At 45.1% G+C, this 20,647-nt stretch overlaps 1 protein-coding gene across 2 annotated transcripts in view; it reads right to left on the bottom strand.

The window, feature by feature from the left end:
* CPD (carboxypeptidase D) overlaps nt 1-9,177 on the bottom strand; it is a 61,947-nt gene extending 52,770 nt beyond the window's left edge. The window contains exons 1-2 of one of the 2 annotated variants that reach the window (XM_079798861.1): nt 8,336-9,177; nt 1,769-2,016 (exon numbers count right to left, since the gene is read on the bottom strand). In XM_079798861.1, the coding sequence (XP_079654987.1) occupies nt 1,769-2,016; nt 8,336-9,090 (1,003 nt within the window). In that variant the 5' untranslated portion in view covers nt 9,091-9,177. The remainder of the gene's footprint in view (nt 1-1,768; nt 2,017-8,335) is intronic. The other variant, XM_079798862.1, reaches the window with a different exon arrangement.
* Between the last annotated feature and the right edge of the window lie 11,470 nt (nt 9,178-20,647).

Below are 20,647 nucleotides of genomic sequence, written 5' to 3'. Positions count from 1 at the left end.
CCAAGTGCAGTTTTTGAACCCTGACTGGGTCTAATCTGCAGGAAAAGGAGCTATAAAGAATATTCTGGGGATAACAGAGGAAAATTGAGTTATGGACACCATGTGAAATGAATAGTATTGAATTACTGCTGATTTCTCAGTCATAGTAATGGTATATCCTATCTAATAAAAGAGTAATATGCAAATTAACCATCACTCTGCTATGCCCACCAGCCACGCCCACCAGCCAATCAGGAGCGAATATGCAAATAAATCCAACCAAGATGGCTGCGGCCACAGAGAGCAGGAGGGAAGCTTGTGTTTCCGCGGCAATGGAGGAAGCCAAGCTTTCCGCCTGCCCTTGCCAGCCTAGGCCTCCACTCAATGCTACAAAGTTTCAATGATAGAAGATACATACTCCCAACATAAATGGCGACAGCCACGGAGCTGGAAAGAGCAGGAGGCTAGGGTTGCTAGGGTTGCCCCCGGTGATGAAGGAAGCCAAGCTTCTGAAGCCCTGGCCTGCCTTGGCCTCCGCTCCAGACTACAAAGTTTCAATTATAGAAGATACATAAATCCCAACAGAAATGGCTGCCACCATGGAGCGAGCAGAAGGCTTGGCTCTGCTCCAGGCTACAAAGTTTCAATTATAGAAGATAAATAAATCCCAGATACCAGGGCCTCCGCTTGGGTCGCCGGGGGGCATGGCTGGCCTGCAAACCACCACAGGTCCCTCGCCCAGGCTGCCCACGCCCCAAGGGAACCCCCACCCTGATCCGGGACACCCTTCAGGGCAAACCAGCTGGCCCCCACCCATGCACCAGGCCTCTATCCTATCTAATAAAAGAGTAATATGCAGATTGACCATCACTCCAATACACAAGGTGGCTGCCCCATGTGGTCAAAGATCCTGCCCCCATGTGGACACAAGATGGCCACCACAAGATGGCCAGCAGGGGAGGGCAGTTGGGAGGGACCAGGCCTGCAAGGGAGGGCAGTTGGGGGCGATCAAGCCTGCAGGGGAGGGCAGTTAGGGGTGACCAGGCCGGCAGAGGAGGGAAGTTGGGGGTGACCGGGCCTGCAGGGAAGAGCAGTTGGGGGGACCAGGCCTGCAGTGGAGAGCAGTTGGGGGGGGACCAGGCCTGCAGGGGAGGGCAGTTAGGGGTGACCAGGCCTGCAGGGGACGGCAGTTAGGGGCAAACAGGCTGGCAGGGGAGCAGTTAGGCATCCATCAGGCTGGCAGGGGAGTGGTTAGGGGGTGATCAGGCTGGAAGGCAGAAGCGGTTAGGGGCAATCAGGAAGGCAGGCAGGTGAGCAGTTGGGAGCCAGCAGTCCTGGATTGTGAGAGGGATCCCAGATTGGAGAGGGTGCAGGCTGGGTTGAGGGACACCCCCCCCTCTATGCACGAATTTCGTGCACTGGGCCTCTAGTGGTTATATAAAAGAATGTCCCTATACTAAGGAACTACATGCTGAGGTACTTAGAGATGCAGTGTCATGAAATCTGCAACTACTTTTGGAAAGTTTGACAAAAGAGAATAAAGGTGGAAGAGGGAGGGAGAGAGCAGGCTGGAACACTGGGGTAAGATAACAGTGAGTTTAAATGAAGGATATAGGGGTGCTCATGCAGTTTTCTTTTGATTTGACTGTGAGTTTGAACATTTCAGAATAAAAAAAAAAGAGTTTAAAAAATGAGAATTTTTCAAAGTTTCCTCATTTCAACTCAGAGTATACTTAAGGAAGCTAAACGAACAATGGGAAAAATGTAGCAAATTCAGTGCTTCACATACCTTCTACATCATACCAGTGTGCACCGTTCGTGATCCCGTCTGTGAAAGTCTCATCTTCCTCTCCGGGGCAGTGAGGTGCCCCTGTTTTCATAATGGGGTGGTTTGAAGCATAGGCTTTTGCCAAGTATTTAAATACTTCATCATCTGAGGTTTTGCTATAGATTCCAGTGGCCTTATGTTCTGGAGAATCATCAAAAGGATAGCTTGCTACCACTGAGCCACCATGCAGATTTCCAGAAAGCACGAACCTTTGAAAATACAACCAAGTCACATATCTCTTAAAAAAAAACAAAAAACCAACACAGAAGACACCATGTATTTAAAAATGTTACATCTTTCAGCCTTGGCCCATGTGGCTCAGTTGGTTGGAGCATCGTCCCATATACCAAAAGGTTGTGGGTTCAATTTCCAGTTAGGACACATAACTACATTGTGGGTTCTATCCCCAGTCTGGTCAGGGCACGCAGGGAAGGCAACCAATCAACGTTCTCTCTCACATTGATTTTTTTTTCTCTCTCTCTCTTTCCCTCCTTCCCTCCCTCCCCTCTCTCTAAAATCAATAAGCATATCCTCAGGTGAGAATTTTTAAAAATTTTTTTATATCTTTCATAAATAAACTCAGTATCTCTCTTGATACCTAGAAAACAACTCTATCAGCTGTTATAAGTAGATCAACAACAACAAATAGAAAGAAAGTATTATCAATTTAACAAATTTTAAACAGTTTTTACAATTCTAATTAACTTTAAATAACTTAAATTCTTTCCCCATCATTAAAAAAGTAGTTGGATAACACAATATAAATTAATATTTTCAGGAGATGTCTTACTCAGAGAATTCTATATTCATGTATTAGGTCAAACAATATGCATTTGCCAATATTCAATCTTTTTTGACCTACAAAATGACAATTTCATATAGTTCAAACTAAAACATGTATTTCATAATGTGCTAATTTCGTAGAAAGTGTACCTTGTGTAAATAAATATTTGTTGAATACATTAGTTAGGTTAATAACTTTCATGCTTTTTTAAGATTTGAAACAGGAGTCTAATTTGAAACAGGATGTATTCACAATATACTAAATTCACATTTTCTTTTCTTTTTAATATATGTTTTATTGATTTCAGAGAGGAAGGGTGAGGTATAGAGAGATATCATTGATGAGAGAGAATCATTGATTGGCTCCCTCCTGCATGCCCCCTACTGGAGCTCAAGCCTGCAACCCAGGCATGTGCCCTTGCCAGAATTGAACCTGGGACCCTTCAGTCTGTAGGCCGCGCTCTATCCACTGAGCCAAACTAGCTAGGGCTAAATTCACATTTTCAAGAGAAAAGCCACAGCTGAGAAGACTGGGGGTGAGGGGTGGAGGGAGGAACTGATACACTGAGCTGCTTTCAGAGAAAAACAATACAGCACATAAAAGACTAGTCCTCCATTGCATCACTGTAAAAGCAGCTCTCTATCTAGTTCCTGATTGGGCCATAAGAAAATAAACTGACAGGGAGGGAGACAAGACTGCTTCTATAAAAGAAACATTTTTACTTCTTTATGATTCTACTTTGAAGTGAACCCATTTACAATCTGGTCAAACTTATAGATACAGAAATACTCCTTTTATGGTGAAAGTTAAAGGCAAAAATAGACTTAAGTCCTATTTATACATCGCTCCCTCATGTAATAGTTCAAATCATCACTATGAGTAGAGATTAAACACTTTTCTCTTTGTACTTAAAACTGCATTTTCTTGCTTCTGCCTTTTTGTGGTTGAAATGAACTGACCTACCGAAATTCTAAAGGGAATTGATAAATAACATTTATTTCTATACACTTGAAAGAAAACTAAACGTATGATGTCTCAGAGATCAAACAATGAAAATTACGCAGAATCTGTTCATCAGTAGAGAGAACTTAGCCATTAAAGACAGTGATTAAATACTAAAATAGACTATGAAAAGCGACTAATTAAAAACTAATATAATTAGCACTCTTCCAGACACACAGGAGAATGCCATTTGGTATCGTGGCAATAGCACAGGCTATGGAACCAGCCAAATGTGGGTAAGAACATTCTGTCTCCCAGACCTGTCTCACTAAAAACATGACCCGGAAAGTTATTGCCTTTACATTCATTGAACTCTAGTTTCTCTCTCATCTGTAAATGGGGATTAATGATACCTGCTTCCCATGGTTGTTATGAGAATTAAGTAAAATAATACACATGAAACATCTCCAGCAAAACAACTGCTTTATAGCACCTGCTCAACAAATGTTCCTTCTTTGGAGAGCAGTAAGCAGAAGAGTGTTTGAAACCACTTGGAATTCACTGCTAAAGAGTGAACTGTTTAGGGAATCACTGCCTTACAGACTATCCTACTCCCTAGTACCAGTGCCAGACCTTGGATGACACAATGATACAAAAAACAAAACAAAAACTAATTACATATTCTAACATTCTAACTCCACCTTACATATCCCTCCTCCATAGTTTAAGGTATTAACAATTTACTTTCTGGTTTGCATGCCAAAAATAATTTAAAGACTTCCATTCTCACCCCCCCCCCCCCCCACACACTTTGGGAAAGTTACAAGAAGGTGCCCAGTTCAGGCAATTCATTCAGCAACAAATTTTCTTCAGTGTCAACTATGTGCCAAACTGTCTATACACTAGGGAATACCTCCATGAAGAAACAAACACAAAAATGCCCTCAAGACATTTGTATTCCAGTAAAATAAAATGACTAACTAAATATTCTAAATAACTGAAACATGCTACTTTAATTACATATTTTCAATTAAAATGACATTCCAAGATTCTCTACTAAATGCTGTTTTTTTCTTTGTTCAACAATTCTTGCAACACTTCTTAGAAATATTATTAAAATGGTCAAACCAAATATGGTACTTATAGAACAATGATACACTTGCAATGTACGAGAGTGATAAAATTCAATTATTAGATTTTCCTTACTCTATTTACAGTTTTAAAAGTACCATTGCCACTCTTTGTCAAACCAACTTTGCATATCAACCCAATTTTATTTGAAAGGTATGTATGGTTTCCATTCAAATCAATTACTATACTTGACTTCAGCATCATATATCATTCCGTGTGTAAGATTTAAAGTAGCTGCTAAGTATATTATAAATATTATAATATAGATACTAAAATATAAATCTCTAAGTTAACTCTATTATATTCTATAGGTAATCCTATAAATAACTTTTAAAAATTAGGCGAACTTTATATCTGATAAACTACATTCTAGACTGAAGAAACTGTAGATATACACACAATCCTCCACAAGTAATCTGCACCATCTCCCAATATAATGCTTTTCACAAAGATGCCAAAAAAAATGTATATGCTAATCTATTAAAATCTAAGTAGATATCTTTAATTAAAGATATATAGTGTGACAAAAAAACATGGGAGTCAAGTAAATAATAAAATATTTAAATAATAGTTAAAATCTGTATATTTTCCTAAATATATGTCTCAATTATCAATAGTACAAAAACATCCCCTGGATGGTTTAAAGTGAGACAAAGAAAATAAACTTTACTTTTCTAAGCAGGAGAAAGTAAGTCTTAAAATTTTACATATTCAAAATAACAAAAATCTATTTCTAATATAGCTAAGTGAATAGGATAACAAAAATATTATTCAAATGATTTCACAAATACACTGAAAAAGGTAATTTCCCCATACAGACTAATGCTTCTGGTTTTTAAATTTCCTATTCATAAAGCTGACTCTCTATAATTAGGCATCAGTCTCAAATTGTGTGTGTGCTTGTTTTTTATTTTAACCACATCAGTGTCCTCTGCTATTAATAATTAAAGAATATGCATTTTCAGTTAATTTTGAAGATTGAGGATGGATGGGTGTACTTTTCACCCTATACTGTATATAGTCACCTACTTTCTCTTCTCATTTTCATTTACATGTTTGAAGGATGGTTGGGTATGGTTAGAGTAGTCCATAGTCATAGAACAAAATGACTTTCTATGTAATACCAACTGAGACAGATGAGCTTTTAAAATCCTCACAAGCTCCTATCATTGAACTAGCTAGCCCAGACCATAACTTATCATCATTAAATACTGGGGATATAAAAGAGTTAACCAGAGTGTGAATTTTGGGTTCCAAATTTAAAGTTTCAAGTTTTCTGTATAGCTTCAAGGTGACTTTCACCAAGACAAAGCTCATTTTCATTTTCAGAGCAGAACAAAAACTGAATTGAAGAATCTAGCCACAGAATTTACATCCCTGCAAAGGTCGTGACAGGACACTTTAAACAGGTCACTTAAGCTGTGATGGCCCTTTGGGGCGTGGCTTAGTTGCTTGGAGCATTGTCCTATGCACTGAAAGGCTGTGGATTTGATTCCCAATTAGGGCACATTACCCAGGTTGCCAGTTCATTTCCTGTCAGGGTGTGTTCCAGAGGCAACCTATCGATGTTTCTCTCTCCCTCTCATTTCCTCTCTCTCCAGAATCAATGAAAGCATATCCTCAAGTGAGGATTTAAAAAAAAAAGGCAAGGCAAAGAGTGCATTTGATATATCATTTAGGAAAAACCCTGGCCATCACAGCTTCTGATAATAAGATATACATTAAAGTCACTCTAGTGTGGCTCAGTTGGTTAGAGTGCGGTGCTGTACACAGAAAGGTGGTAGGTTTGATTCCTGGCAGGGCACATACCCAGGTTGCAGGTTCAATCCCTGGTTAGGGCATCTACGGGAGGCAATGGACCTATGTTTCTCTCTCGCAGCGATGCTGCTTTATCTCTTTCTCTCTCTTTCTCTCTCTCTCTCTCTCTCTCTCTCTCTCTCTCTCTCTCTCTCCCCCTCTTTCCTTCCCTCCCTCTCTCAAAGGAATCCTCAGGTGAGGATTAAAAAAAAGATGTAGCCCTGGCCGGTTTGGCTCAGTGGATAGAACTTCGGCCTGCAGACTGAAGGGTCCCGAGTTCGATTCTGGTCAAGGGCACATCTCCGGGTTCCGGGCTTGATCCCCAGTAGGGGTCGTGCAGGAGGCAGCCAATCAATGATTCTCTCCATCATTGATGTTTCTATCTCTCTCTCCCTCTCCCTCCCTCTCTGAAATTAATAAAAATAATTACTTTAAAAAGATGTACATTAAAGTCATATTTCTTATGCGAATGTTCAGAGGTCATGACATGATTACCTTTAAAAGAAAAATAATCTTTCCTGAAAGCATATGTGAAATCAAATACCTGCAAGGGATCTCAAAAGAAGGAGTAAAGCTTTAAGATAAAAAAAATCTAGAAATGTCACAACGCTCACAAATTTTCTAGGTGCTATATATACTGAAATCTTGTAGAAGAGATGATTCCAATTCCCACAGAGAAACTTCTTTGCTCATTATTACTTTGATCTTATCTGTCACTCCAAAATCTCCTTCAAATCAAGATGGAAAGATTAACAAGCCTCAGGAAGACACACAAAAATGGGGATATCCTGGCAAAGCTGATCCTTGAAAAAGGGAGGCGGTGCATGCTCGCTTCAGACATTATTCCATCTGGAGTACGTTCCCTCTTCCTTTATTCCTTGCCTTCCGTTTTGCTCAGTTCAAGTTCTACCTCTTCCTCAGAGATAATCCATATTATTGCAGACCACACACTTTCTGCAGTAGGAACAATTCCTATGAAGTTTTACTGGATACATAAACACACCCCACATATATTTATAATATTCTTTTGTCATTCACCAATTTCTTGAGATCCTCATATGCTTTTCATTTTTTAAACCCCACATAGTGCTTAAACAACACTTAAGGTGTGTGCTGAGTGTGACCATAAAGTGCACAGATGGTATCAGGAACCCTTCGGAGAGTTTAAAATGAAGCCGCTCACAGATGAAGGATCCAGATCTGTGCAAGTCCTCCCGCCATACCCATGTGCTCCTGAGCTGAGTCAGAGGTAGTACAGACTGGAAGAGAACCGGTGTCTGTCACATCACCAAGAGGAAGACCCTGGGAGGGTCCTCTATCATTTCTGGGCTACAGTCTCCCTCTATGGCAGCGAAGAGCACCAACAACCTGCCTGAGTCTAAGTCCCAGCTACACTCTGTTACTAGGGAAATCTACTTAACCAATCTGACCCTCGATTTCCCCGCATGGAAAACAGGAATATTAATTGTGTCTAGCTGGAAGGGCTTAGCACAGTGCCTAGAGCAGTAAGATCATCGCAGTATTGACAGCTTGTCTATCACATGCGTGAGCTGACCTGGGTTATCCGTAAGGTCTCCTCCATCACTCATATTCTATGATCCTGTGAAAATAGGGGCCAGAATTCCAGAAAGGAGTCTTCCCCGGAGCCAGACGGCTCTCTGCCCATCCGCTGAACAAATGACAGCCTCCAGGCAGAGCTTCTCGGACCATTAGAGGAGCAGGAGGCTAAGCGGCCTGGGGCCTGTGCCCGCTACGGGAGGTCGCCCTCCACCCTACCACCCTGGTCCTTTAGGCCGGCGGGGCCCTGCCTTCGCCCGGAGACTCCTGTGGATCATGGGGGGAAGGGGGGGGGGGTTTGGAGGGAGGACACTCACTTGTTCCTGCGGATCCAGTCGATGAGGGCGCGCACCTCCGGCACGTCGTCCAGGGCCGGCGGCTCCCCCGAGCTGAACTGGTCCGGGAAGCTGCGGTTGAGGTCGCGGCCACGGCTATTGTCGCGGCCGCCGGGCCCAGGAGGTCCGCCGTCGCCGAAGCCGCAGTCGCCCTCGCGGGCGCGCTCGAAGCCATCGGGGTTGAGGCTGGGCAGCACGTACACGTCCGTGGTGTTCAGCAGGCGGACGAGGCGCGGGTCTCCGCGGCGGTAGCCGGCCGCCAGCTCCCGGGCCAGGTAGACGAGCACCTGGCGCGACACGGTCTCGTCGCCGTGCATGTTGCCCACCAGCTTCACCTGCGGCCGGCCGGGCAGCAGCGGCCCCGCCGCGTCGGGCCCCGCGTCACCGTCAGGGAGTGGCGGCCCCAGGCCGGCCGTGAGGCGCAGCACCCACAGCGGCCGGCCCTCCACCGAGTTGCCGATGCTGAAGAGGCGGGTCAGGCCCGGGGGCCCCGCGGCCGCCGCCTCCCGCAGCGCCGAGCCCAGCTCCTCTTCGTGGTAGTAGCGGTCGAACTGGCCCTCGCCCGCCTCGGCGCCCGCACTCGTCGTCGTGGTCGTCGCCTCCGCCTTCTTGATGTGCGCGGCCCGGGCCGGGCTCCGCAGCAGCAGCAGCAGCAGCAGCAGCAGCAGCTGCAGGCACAGCGGCGGCGGGAGGCGCCCCGGCTGTCCGAGCGCCCGCGCGCCCCAGCCGCTCGCCATCTTCCAGCAGCACAGCTAGCCCGCTCCGCTCCCGCGGCTCCGCGCTCGGGTGGCCGCGGCCTGCCGGATACCCTCCGCGCCTAGCAACCCTCCGCTCTCAGCCAATCGCGGAAGAGCCTTCTGTGACGTCACGCCGAGGGGCGGGGCTTTCCTTAAAGTAGCGGAGTTCCTTTCTTTCTGCCTTTCTCCTGTCCGGGAAGAGTGGGCTCACTCTCTTCCTTTGCTAAGGTGGCTCTCGCTCTCTTTCCTTCCTCCCCGGGTTCTCTCCCGCAGGTTCTCTGCTTCCCTTCTACTGGCTCAGTCTCTTTATGGCTTACCCCTTTCTCTCAGGGCTTTTACGAGCTCCCTTGTCATTTTTGTTGCACCCCCCCCCGCCCCGCCCCGGCTGCGCTTTAACGCTTAGAACCAAGAATCAAAACAATCAAAAGGTTCGAAAGAATGCGCCTTGGAAAAGCCCAAGCAAGCCTCAGCCCTTTCCGCCTTTCACCCTGCAAGCGAAGGAAGGGAATGGGACACTCGCGGTGGCAGAAGGCTCACGACCTCACGAAGCACTCCATTCCCACTTTCCGTGTTGAAAGAAGGTGTCTCCTTGACGTTTAGCGGGTATCTGCTATGTAGTAGGTTCCCTTTGTGGAGTTTCTTTGGTGTCACCCCGGATTATTTCACTGCCACGAGTTCCTGTGTGCGCTGGTCTTAGCCCTCCGTAGGCAGATTTCATTCCTTAGTTCACCACCTCTCACAACTTTCCTGAGCAAGTTGTTTGTTTTAGTGTAGCCTTAGAATGACACTTTAAAAGCAGCAGGTACGACATTTCTGGGAACACCTGCTTGGTGGGTATAATTCCTGAACAACTCAGTGTTCTCTCAAAGCTGATAAATACAATGCTTTACATTCTGAAGAGTTCTTTAAACTCGTCTTTAAAGTAGGCATTAGTCACTTTAGCTTGAAGAAACACAAAACCTCACAATCCTCTTATCAAATGTGAAATTCGGCCCATCTTAACAACATAATTGCAATATCCTGTATTTCCTTCTTTCGGGGCCAGACATCTCAGTACCCCTTCCTTGAACTATGATGAAACCCAAATATGACTAGAAAAGAGTTCATTCATTCATTTAGTAAATATTTATTGAGCAACTACTGTGTGCCAGAGTCAGGGTCTGGTGAGCAATTCATTTTACTCAGCTGGAGGAGATTGGATACAGTTTGTGGTAAGTGCTACAATAGAGATATGGGGGCCCCAGGTAAGGGAAACCTCATTCACCCTGAGGAAGAAAGGAGAGAAAGTAGGGGTAGGAGGAGGAAGGAATTCTGGACAGAAGGAGGAGCAAGCACAGAAGGCTGCAAGGCCTGAGAGCAAATACTGCACATCCTGGCAGCTGCATGCAGATCCGGATTTCTTTCTTTCTTTTTTTAAGTTTCACCCGAGGATGTGTTTATTGATTTTCAGAGAAAGAGGAAGAGAGAGAGATTGGTTGCCTCCCATTCACGCCCTTTCCAGGGATGGAACCTGCAACCTAGGTGTGTGCCCTGCCTGGGAATGGAACCCACAACCTTTTGATGTATGGGAGGATGCTCCAACCAAGTGAACAACACCCCGCCAGGGCACAGATCAGTATTTCTGACGTGAAGGAGCTCATAGGTGAGGTGACCTTACAGGACACAAGTCAGAAAAGCAGACCAGAGCCCAAAGAAACTCAGAAGCCAGGCTCTGGGGAACACTTGTCTGGAAGACCATGGAGAGCCACCGATGGATTTTAAGCTGGTTTAGAAACATCCCTCTAACAGTAACATGGAGGGTGCAGTGGAAGGTGTCAGACTCCAGACTGAGAAAACTGTAAGGAAGATATAATCCAAGAAGGCATTATGAGACTCTGAACCCTTGGGGGCAGTGCCAGTGGAGGTGGAGGGAAGGAAGTGGATTTGAAAGACCTGTAGGAGAGAAAGTGGACGGGATCTGGCGACACAGAGAGAGAGGACTGTAGGCTGACTCCAAGTTACAGCCTAAGCAACTTGCAGGTGCTCACTGAGGCTTTCTAGGACAGGAGAAAGCAGGCTTAGGGGAAGGTGATGAGTGTAGCGGTCACTCTGGTCCTGTGAATGCTGCTTGTCCTCCAGGCCCCATTTGGTCTAGTCTGCATCATGCACACCAGCTGCAACTCAGCAGAAACAAACCCCCAACTCCATACAGAGGCCACTCTCCCCCGAGAGTGCTTGATCATTACACGATGCATTTTGACAATAATCCAAATCGAGGCAGACCCAGGGGACACGTTAACCTCCGATCAAATATTTCCTTTTCCACCATTTTCATTCTCCTTTGAAACCTCTTCCTGCCAACTCACTACTACAGCCTCACCCAGTGAGGCAGGCTTGAAATGTAAATACGGGAGCATGGGGGCCGTGAAAGAATACGCCGCAACTTGAGCCAGCACCCTCCCAGGAATCAACAGGCCTCACGTGGCGTGTTTGCAGCCTCTTTCAGGTCTGGAGCCTCCATCCTTATCAGGTACACACACTGTGCCGGTGGTGAGAAGTGAAACCCGCAGCTCCTGGCCTCGTCACTGCTCACTGGAGGGGAAACCTCCAGCTAAATAACTGCCTCCAGCTGTTCCTGAAAAGTCCTGAATCTTGTGACAGGTGCCCCTTTCTTCCTCCCCCGAAGCAAAGCCTTGGCTTTGCAAGTGAGGTGACTCGGGGAGGGGGGGTGGGAAGGCTTTCTGTTCACAGAAGCAGAGAGGTTATGACTTGCATTTTTAATAAAACGGGGCAGAGCGGGTGGATGGCCTGGCTTCGGCAACCACTTCCTTTAAAGAACTCATAGGTAATGGAACTTGTAAATGTCACATTGTCAGGCAGAAACGCCCACAGGCTGACAGTCGCTTTGACAGATGTTTACGGCAGCACCCACTCTAGTGAAAGGTCTTTGTGCTGGGTGCGCAGGGGTTGGAAGATGAATGAGGGATCCTGTCCAAGGAGGCCAGAGTCTAGTGGGGGAAACAGAACATAGGACAGCATGTGTCGGCAGGGCCAGTGCTCTGTAACAGTGCTAACCCTTTACATTGGTTGATCCTCACAAAAATCCTGAGGTAGGTACTATTATCATTCTCATTTCTTTCTTTTTTTAATTTCTTTATTGATTAAGGTGTTACATATGTGTCCTTATTCCCCCATTACCTCCCCCCACTATCCCCCCAACTCATGCCCTCGCCCCCCTGTTGTCTGTGTTCATTGGTTAGGCTTATATGCACGCATCCAAGTCCTTTGGTTGATCTCATAAAGAGACTGAGGAGGCACGAGGTCTCACAGCTGGCAGGCCACAGACCCAGGACTCCAATCCAGGGGGTCTGGCTTGCGAGTCTGTGTGTTTAACCTCTATAATAAAATTGGTTCTATGTAGTGAACTAAAAAAAAATAAATTTAAAAAAATGCTATTGGAACACAGAGAAAAAAAGCAACTAATTATGATGAGAAGCCAGAGGAAGCTTTGCCAAGACCATTAGATCATGAGTTTTGGCATCAGAACTGAGTTCAAATGTTGGCTCAACCATTTTCTAGCTGTTTTAACTTGGGAGAGTTATTTCATTTTTCTGAGAATTAATAGGCGTATAACCTTTAATGTAATACTTGTTATTTTGACATGTAACAGGCTTTCAGAAATCATTAATTTTATCTTTTTTGATAAGAAGAATTCTCAAACCGGAAAAGAAGTGAGGAAAAGAGCACTTGAGGCAGAGATGTGGACTAGATTGAACTGGCCACAGATTAGCAATGCAGGGGTTACTGCTGGCCTTCCTAAGAGTAGTGGTCTTGTCAGGGAAAGCCTGAATGGAGTGGATTCAAGAGAGACTAGAAGGTGATGAAGTGGAGTGGATGAAATAATTCTTTTGGGGAGTCCTGTTACAAAGGGGAGTAAAAAAAAAAAAGAGATAAAACTGGATGGGGATGGAAGGCAAGTATTGGGAGCTAAAAATGTTTTCTGCTGATTGCCTTTTATTTTCTTAATGAAATGGGAAGTAAAGCCATCAGGTGAGAGTTGGAGGCTTGAGGAGAGGGAGAAAGGTATGAAATCATCATTTCAAAGAGTGGAAGAGAGAAATGGAGAGTAATAATAGTTTTCAGCTATTGACCCTTAATGGGGACCAACAAGCAGTTTTCTAACATGTTATCCAGACAAGAAAGCTAGTGGACATGGGACAGAGGGTTGTTTTTGTTTGTTTGCTTTTACTTTTTCAGGAGGAGGCTTCTGGGAACATGAAAAGTGTGGGTGCAGTCCAAGTGATTGGATTCTGAAAAGCCAACTTGTGGGGCTGGGAGGTCCCTGAGAAGATGAACATAGAGAAGGGAGAGGAAAGGCCAGATTACAGTTAAAACTGCCATTTCCGTTTTGCTCTATGCCCTGGGCCCCCTAGCATTAAGTCTCCCAGACACGTGGCCACTTGCTCTGGGTTGCCTCTGCATGAGAAGGTCAAATCCCAGCAAGTTGCAGTCCAAGAAGCAGTAATAAGAGATGAAGTCACCTCAGAACCCAGAAGCAACCATCTGAAATCAAATTTGGGATTTGAAAGACAAATATCTTGTCAATCACAATCTGCATAGAATAATACCTCCTTCCGTTTACATGTGCTTTCCTGTATTAACGTACTCCATGCTCACAACTCCGAGGACTAGCAGGGCAGCCTAGAAAGGTTCTAATTTTAAGCTGCCACTAACCAGCTCAGGCAAGTCACCCAGCTAGACACACAGCAGAGCTGGGGACTCCAGCCCTATTGGCAAAATCTGTTCAGAGCTCCTGCCATCCCACGCCGGGGTTCATTGCACTTAACTTGAGATATATGTACATTGTGTGCATATCTAACTTACAATGAGAACGAGTGAGAAAGAGAAACAAGCGACCAAACCTAAAACAGAAGTGTATGTCAGGGAAAACTGTGGAAAGAATATGGGAATACTTTTAAGGGTTTACTAACCATTAACAAAGAAATGAAATGCATTATTCAGGTGACCAGACACATGGTTAATGCCTGTGGATGATGGAACTGAGGGCCGAGAGACACATTCAAAAAGAGAGCGAGAGATTAATTTAAGAATTAGAGGAACTGACAAAATGTCTGTAGAAGACAAGGATGATGAAAACACAAAGCAGCATCTAATTAGAATTTTCATAGATTTGCTGATGTGTCCTATGCAGCAGAAAAGAATGATTTCATCTCTAAAGAGGAATTTTTTTCAATGGAACAAAGTTTCAAAAGGGACAAATTAAGGGGATTTTCAAGAGAAACGTTGACCACATCAGTTCTTGCAGGTGCTATTGGTTCCCCACCACAGTTGCTCTTTACCAGGCCAGCCTATCCCTCCACTAGCTGCTGCTTACACCTGTACCATTCTTTGGAAGATTTCCCATTAGCAAACAGGAGCTGCTTTGCCAGGAATTCCTGCAAAGTTACACACACTGCTTGCACCTGCCCTTCCCTGCAGCCCCCGCTATCACCTGGGTCTTCCTACTGTCTCACAGATGCAGGGTCCCTTACTTCTGGATGGGACAAACTTTAGTGCAATTTATGCTTTAGAGCTTACTGTGGAATCAGACTGAGGTTAAGAGTTCTTCCCCTATCTTGCTTTCCTTACCAGGGGTCCTCAAACTTTTTAAACAGGGGGCCAGTTCACTGTCCCTCAGACAGTTGGAGGGCCGGACTATAGTTTAAAAAAACTATGAACAAATTCCTATGCACACTGCACATATCTTATTTTGAAGTAAAAAAGCAAAACGGCAAAAACACCCGCATGTGGCACGCGGGCCGAAGTTTGAGGACGCCTGCCAGTGGTTCTCAACCTTTCTAATGCCGCGACCCTTTAATACAGTTCCTCACGTTGTAGTGACCCCCAACCATAAAATTATTTTCGTTGCTACTTCATAACTGTAATTTTGCTACTGTTATGAATCGTAATGTAAATATCTGTGTTTTCCGATGGTCTTAGGCGACCCTGCTAGTGATTCTCAACCTGTGGGCGCCTAAGACCATTGGAAAACACATATTTACATTACGATTCATAACAGTAGCAAAATTACAGTTATGAAGTAGCAACTAAAATAATTTTATGGTTGGGGGTCACCACAACATGAGGAACTGTATTAAAGGGTCGCGGCATTAAAAAGGTTGAGAACCCCTGCCTTATAGGGTTTTCCTAAGGGCACTCCCTCAATAAATCGTTTATATGAGAATCCCTTTCTCAGACTGTGATCCTAGAGAACCTGCCTTAAGACAGCCAGGTAGGATGTAATCCATAGTACTTCCCTCTGTGGGTTAGATGAAATACATTTTGCTTTGTCTTTTTTGTTTTTTTTATTTATTGGTTCTACAGAGTTTGCTCTTACTTCCTTGGAGTCTTTATCTTTCCAGACCACAAAGAAATTAAAGATGTTTATCAAAATCTCTTTCAAAATTTGCTCTTGATTAGGTAGGCCTGTTCCGTTTTAAATTTTAGTTAAACCTGTTTCTAGGGCCTAGATATGCTGCAGCCCAATCATGAGGCTAGGACCGTGATTTTGATCTGTATTTGCAAAAGGCTATTAGCCAGCCTCAAGGACAGCAGTTCCATTCTCATGAGGCAGGGAGGGAGGGGGGCAGGTATCAGATACTTTCTGTTGTACAGATCAGAAAACCTGACTCATTCTAGTTTGAATAATAAGTGGAATGTATTGGCTCATAGGAGAAGTCAGGATTCAGGCATAGCTTTATCTTGTGGCTGAATGGTCACCTGGCTTCTTTTTGTCCCTGGGCCCTGCCTTCTACAATGTTGAATTTATTCTAAGTCTCACTCCCCTTGTGGTCCCAAGAGGGCTGCCAGAAGCTCCCCAGACCACATGCTTTCTCATTCATGCTGAGCAAGAAACAGAGGATGCCTTTGTCTTGTCAATTTTGCTGAGTTTCACTTACATTGGATCAGCTTAGGTCACATGCGTACCCCTGAACCAATCACTATGGCCAAGGAGCCAGTGTAGACTGGTTGGCTTAGCTGAGGATATGAACTCCATTGCTGGGGCCAGGGATGGATCTGATTCCCAACAATTACGTGCACTACATTCCTAAGAATTACATGCTGGAAATCAGGCACTGTGGCAACAGGGAACTGGGGAATGGAAGTAAGACAACCAGTGGATACTAACCTGCTTCACCATGCAGGTGAAAGCAGCGGTATGTTCTATTCACTCATTAATGAGGCAGCCTGCGTGCCCTGTCCTGGGGAGGAGAGGTGGGGGGGGGGGGCGGGGGGAGTTTGTGAAAGAAGAAGAGAGGGAGAAGGAAGAGGAAGTGCTGCAATGTATTGAAATAACAGTATGTACTACGTGCTGATAACTAATACCTGCCTGGGGCTTTGGAGTTTACAAGATGCAGCCTATCTCACTAATCCTCAAAAATGTTAAAGGAACATTTGTCCTTATTTTTGGCTGTCCAGCATCTGTATCCCGTGCCCCTCATTTGGGGAATCCTCCGCCTTAGGGGTCTTGGGGAAAGACAGGGCCTTCTCCCCCTCTCCAGGCTGAAAATGCCAGGTGCTTGCTTTCCCAGGACATGGGCACATACCGTAGGTTTGGCCACACAGATGAACCTGTAACGGACTTTGAACTGGGAGCTAGCGACACAAAGAAGCCGAGACTCTGGATAATTCTTTGGGGCTGTTGTGAGTGAGGGTGGCAGCAGCACCCAGTTTCTGGGGCCGCCGAGCAAGCGGGACACCCATCTCCCAGCACCTGTGGTGGCGGCAGGACAAGCTGCCGCCGTTGGTCCTTGGCGACAGTGGCCGCAGTTTCCTAAGTGCTGCCGCTTGCCTTGGCTCCTCTCTGTGTGTAACCTCTGATTCTCCAGGCCTCCTAGCAATTCTGTGAGCCAGCCTGTGTTCTTCCAATAAATGCACTGCCATCAGAATCCGTTTCTCAGACTGCAACTTGTTGAAATGCAACAAACGCTCTGAGGTCAGTGTTACCGTCTTCATTTTCCAGGTGGGAATACAGGCTCTGAGAGATTTAAGTAATTGATGCCTAGGACCACACTATCTTCCAACTTCAAACCTCATACTCCCCCCCACCCCACCCCACTATGTGCCCCATTCATAGGTAAAGGAGTAACTGAGAAAAGCCTCCCTCATTCCCAAAATAATCCCTTCCTCTCCCCATCTGTTTAGTGCCTAAACAGTGCCATTAGAGAGGGATTCCTCTGAGTCTGAAAGGCCTTTTACTCAATTTAAAGGCTCACAATCCAGGGATCTTGAGACCCTATCAGGGGACACTAGGGATGGTGGGAAAGAGGTGGGGATTCTTACTTGTTTAACAGCTGCTGGAGAGTAAGGGCCTGCGAGAATGAGATATGCATGGCTGAGACAGGAGACGGGGAGAAATACTCAAAGCGGGAGGGGGAGATAGGGTTGCCCTGTGCCTGGGACAAAAACAGAACTTGCCCCCACACTTCTAAGGAGGATCTTCAGTTTGGCTCTTAGTGCACTGGGGTAAAGAGTGGAGATATCAGTAGGGAAGACTAGATTGCTTGATACTGATGGTTCTCAACTCTGGCCACCCTTTAGAATCACCTACTTAATCATCAGGAACTTATTTTTTTTTAAGTATTTTATTTTATTTTATTTTTTTAAACATATTTTATTGATTTTTTACAGAGAGGAAGGGAGAGGGATAAAGAGAACATCGATGAGCTGCCTCCTGCACACCCCCCACTGGGGATGTTCCCACAAGCGAGATACATGCCCTTGACCGGAATCGAACCCAGGACCCTTCAGTCCGCAGGCCGACGCTCTATCCACTGAGCCAACCCAGTCAGGGCCACCTAGGAACTTTTTAGAAATACAAGCGCAGGGGGGAGTGAGGGAATGCCTGCTTGATGGGTACAGAGTTTCTTTTGGGGTGATGAAAATAGTGCAGAATTAGATAAAGCTGATGGTTGCAAAGCACTGTGAATGTACTAAATGCCATTGCACTGTACACTCTAAAATGGTTAATTTTATGATATGAATTTTATCTGAAATAAAAATTTGAAAAAATATCGCATCCTGCCTTCCCTGAAAATGGAGAGGGTAATAAAAAGCCTGCATGATGGTAGGGAGTTTTAGAGAGAAAAGGAAGATTGGAGGAAGCTCTTGAGTGTGAGACTTGAGAAGAGAGAGGGCGTGCTCTCTAGTGGGCCCCAGAACTTTCTTCCAGGTGTCTGCAGGTTGGCTGTAGTGAAGATTTACCATGTTTTACTTTTCAAGGCTTTTATGGGAATTGAATTTGGATTTTTACTGGATGTGACTATTCTGAGGAAAGGCTAAGTATAGCTTAGTTTTACTTGGGTTATACCTTATATCACCCTACCCAGTTTGCTCAGTGGATAGAGCATCGGCCTGCAGACTGAAGGGTCCCGGGTTTGATTCTGGGTAGCGGGCTAGATCCCCAGTAGGGGTGTGCAGGAGGCAGCCAAACGATGATTCTCTCTCATCATTCATGTTTGTTTCTCTCCCTCTCTGAAATCTATCAATTATATATTTATACACACACACACACACACACACATATACACTGAGTGGCCAGATTATTATGATCTCTGAATGCATAATAATCTGGCCACTCAGTGTGTGTGTGTGTGTGTGTGTGTGTGTGTGTGTGTGTGTGTGTGTATTAGAGGCCCGGTGCATGAATTCATGCATGGGTGGGGTCCGGCCAGCCTGACCAGGGGAGGGGACATGGCCAGTTGGCCGGCCTGCTTGCTGGTCGAACTCCTGATCGAGGGGACAATTTGCATATTAGCCTTTTATTATATAGGATATACCTATATATCAGAGATCATAATAATCTGGCCACTCAGTGTATATTACCTTATATCTGTTTTATAGATTTGCTCAAGGCTAGCCCTAGATTCTAGCAACAAATTCAAATGGGACCAAATACTCTCTTGCCCAGATGTAGTAAGGTATGTGCAGATCCAAAGACATCTTCCAATAAAAACAGCAAGAAACTGGGTCTCTGCATTCTTGCACAAAGGCCCCAGAGCACAACTCACACTTCCTAACCAGAAAAATATTCCGTTACCAGGGATGCTCTGGCAGCCAGCACTTTCAGCCTCTAATTTTGATGAAAATACTTGCTGAGATTCACTTGGCACAAGCAAAGCACATTCACACCCAGCCAGCTGGACTCCATCTCAAGAGTACAAGATGAAGATCCAGAAGGTGAAGAGATTGATGCTATTTATGGGAACAATCTGCAGTCTTCTCTCTGCTATAGGTCTGGGTGAGACTGGTACAAAGGAATTATAGCAGTTATAAAGAGAAAGCAGCTACCAAAATGCTGCAAGCCCACACGAGAACCAAAGCTCCTTAGGAAACCCTGTGTGCCTGGGACACAGAATCAGGTAGGGGGTTTGCAAAATGAGCCTTGTGAAAAGCAATTACTAGCTCATATGCTCAGTGGAGAAGGGAAATGCTTTTTTCAGTACTCAAAGAAAGGAAAGAGCAGACAATGAAGCCAGACAAACCAGAGTGAACTGATACAACCAAAGACAAGACAAAAAAAACAAAAAATGGGTGGAAATCATAGCAAATCTCTAGGGGTAGTTGTGGTTCAAAATGTGGAGAAGGTCTTGAGAACACCAAGATATCAGAGGGGTGGAATGGCTTCCCTCTTACGATAAATCATTTCACACTTTTAACACTATATCAATGTATGGAAATTGGGAGGTTATATGATCCACATCATAAAGATATGTGGCTTGTCCATCCCATCCTTGAACAACAGAATTAGATGTCACTGATTATAACTGGACTCAGGCACCAGTGGGGTCCAGGAGCTGAAGTCTGGGATGGTGTTAAACCAGGCAGGACTTGGTGAACGGCAGGTCCAGAGAAAAGCAGTGTCGGAATGGGTCAAGGCCAGGGAGGAAAAGAGAGTTCCAAGATGGCTTCCAATAGCCAAAGTAATTGGGCTTGGACCATGGGAATTGCAGAAAAAGGCAAAGTCTCCAGAGTTAAAAGCTGGACAAAGAGGAGTTAAAAGCCAATGACTGAGTGAGAAGAATTCAGCTGGGTTCTAAGGGCAAGGTCAAACAGTTAAAGGAAAACATGAGAAAAGAGAATGTCAGTATGTTCGTGAGCTGGGGTAGGCCTGCTGGGACGACTGGATGGAATTTTGGTTACGAGGCCCAACAGGAATTGGCACTCCTCCCCCAGTTCTTACTAAATAGAATCTGTCCATGAGTGGTTAGTTGGATAAGCTCATACGTGAGAGACTACAATGAATTAAGTGAGATTAGATGCATCTGGGCGATCTCCCTTGGGCTTATCCCTGACTTGAGGTTGTCAATGAATGGAAGAACCAGGGTTCTAAGACTTTTGGATTTCATGGAAATACAAACTTTTCTTGGAACGCAGGGAGAATATCTAGATACTTACTGTTTTACCTGCCTGAAAGATACCGAATTTCTATGGTGCGATTGCCATTCTTCAGCTGCAGGGCTGGCACACGACCCAGGCTGGTCTTCAACGTAAGTGTGGTGACGGATTCAGGGATGGC

Source organism: Cnephaeus nilssonii (genome assembly GCF_951640355.1).
Source record: "Cnephaeus nilssonii genome assembly, chromosome: 19".
Lineage (NCBI taxonomy): Eukaryota > Metazoa > Chordata > Mammalia > Chiroptera > Vespertilionidae > Cnephaeus > Cnephaeus nilssonii.
This window is presented reverse-complemented; position numbering and strand designations above follow the sequence as displayed.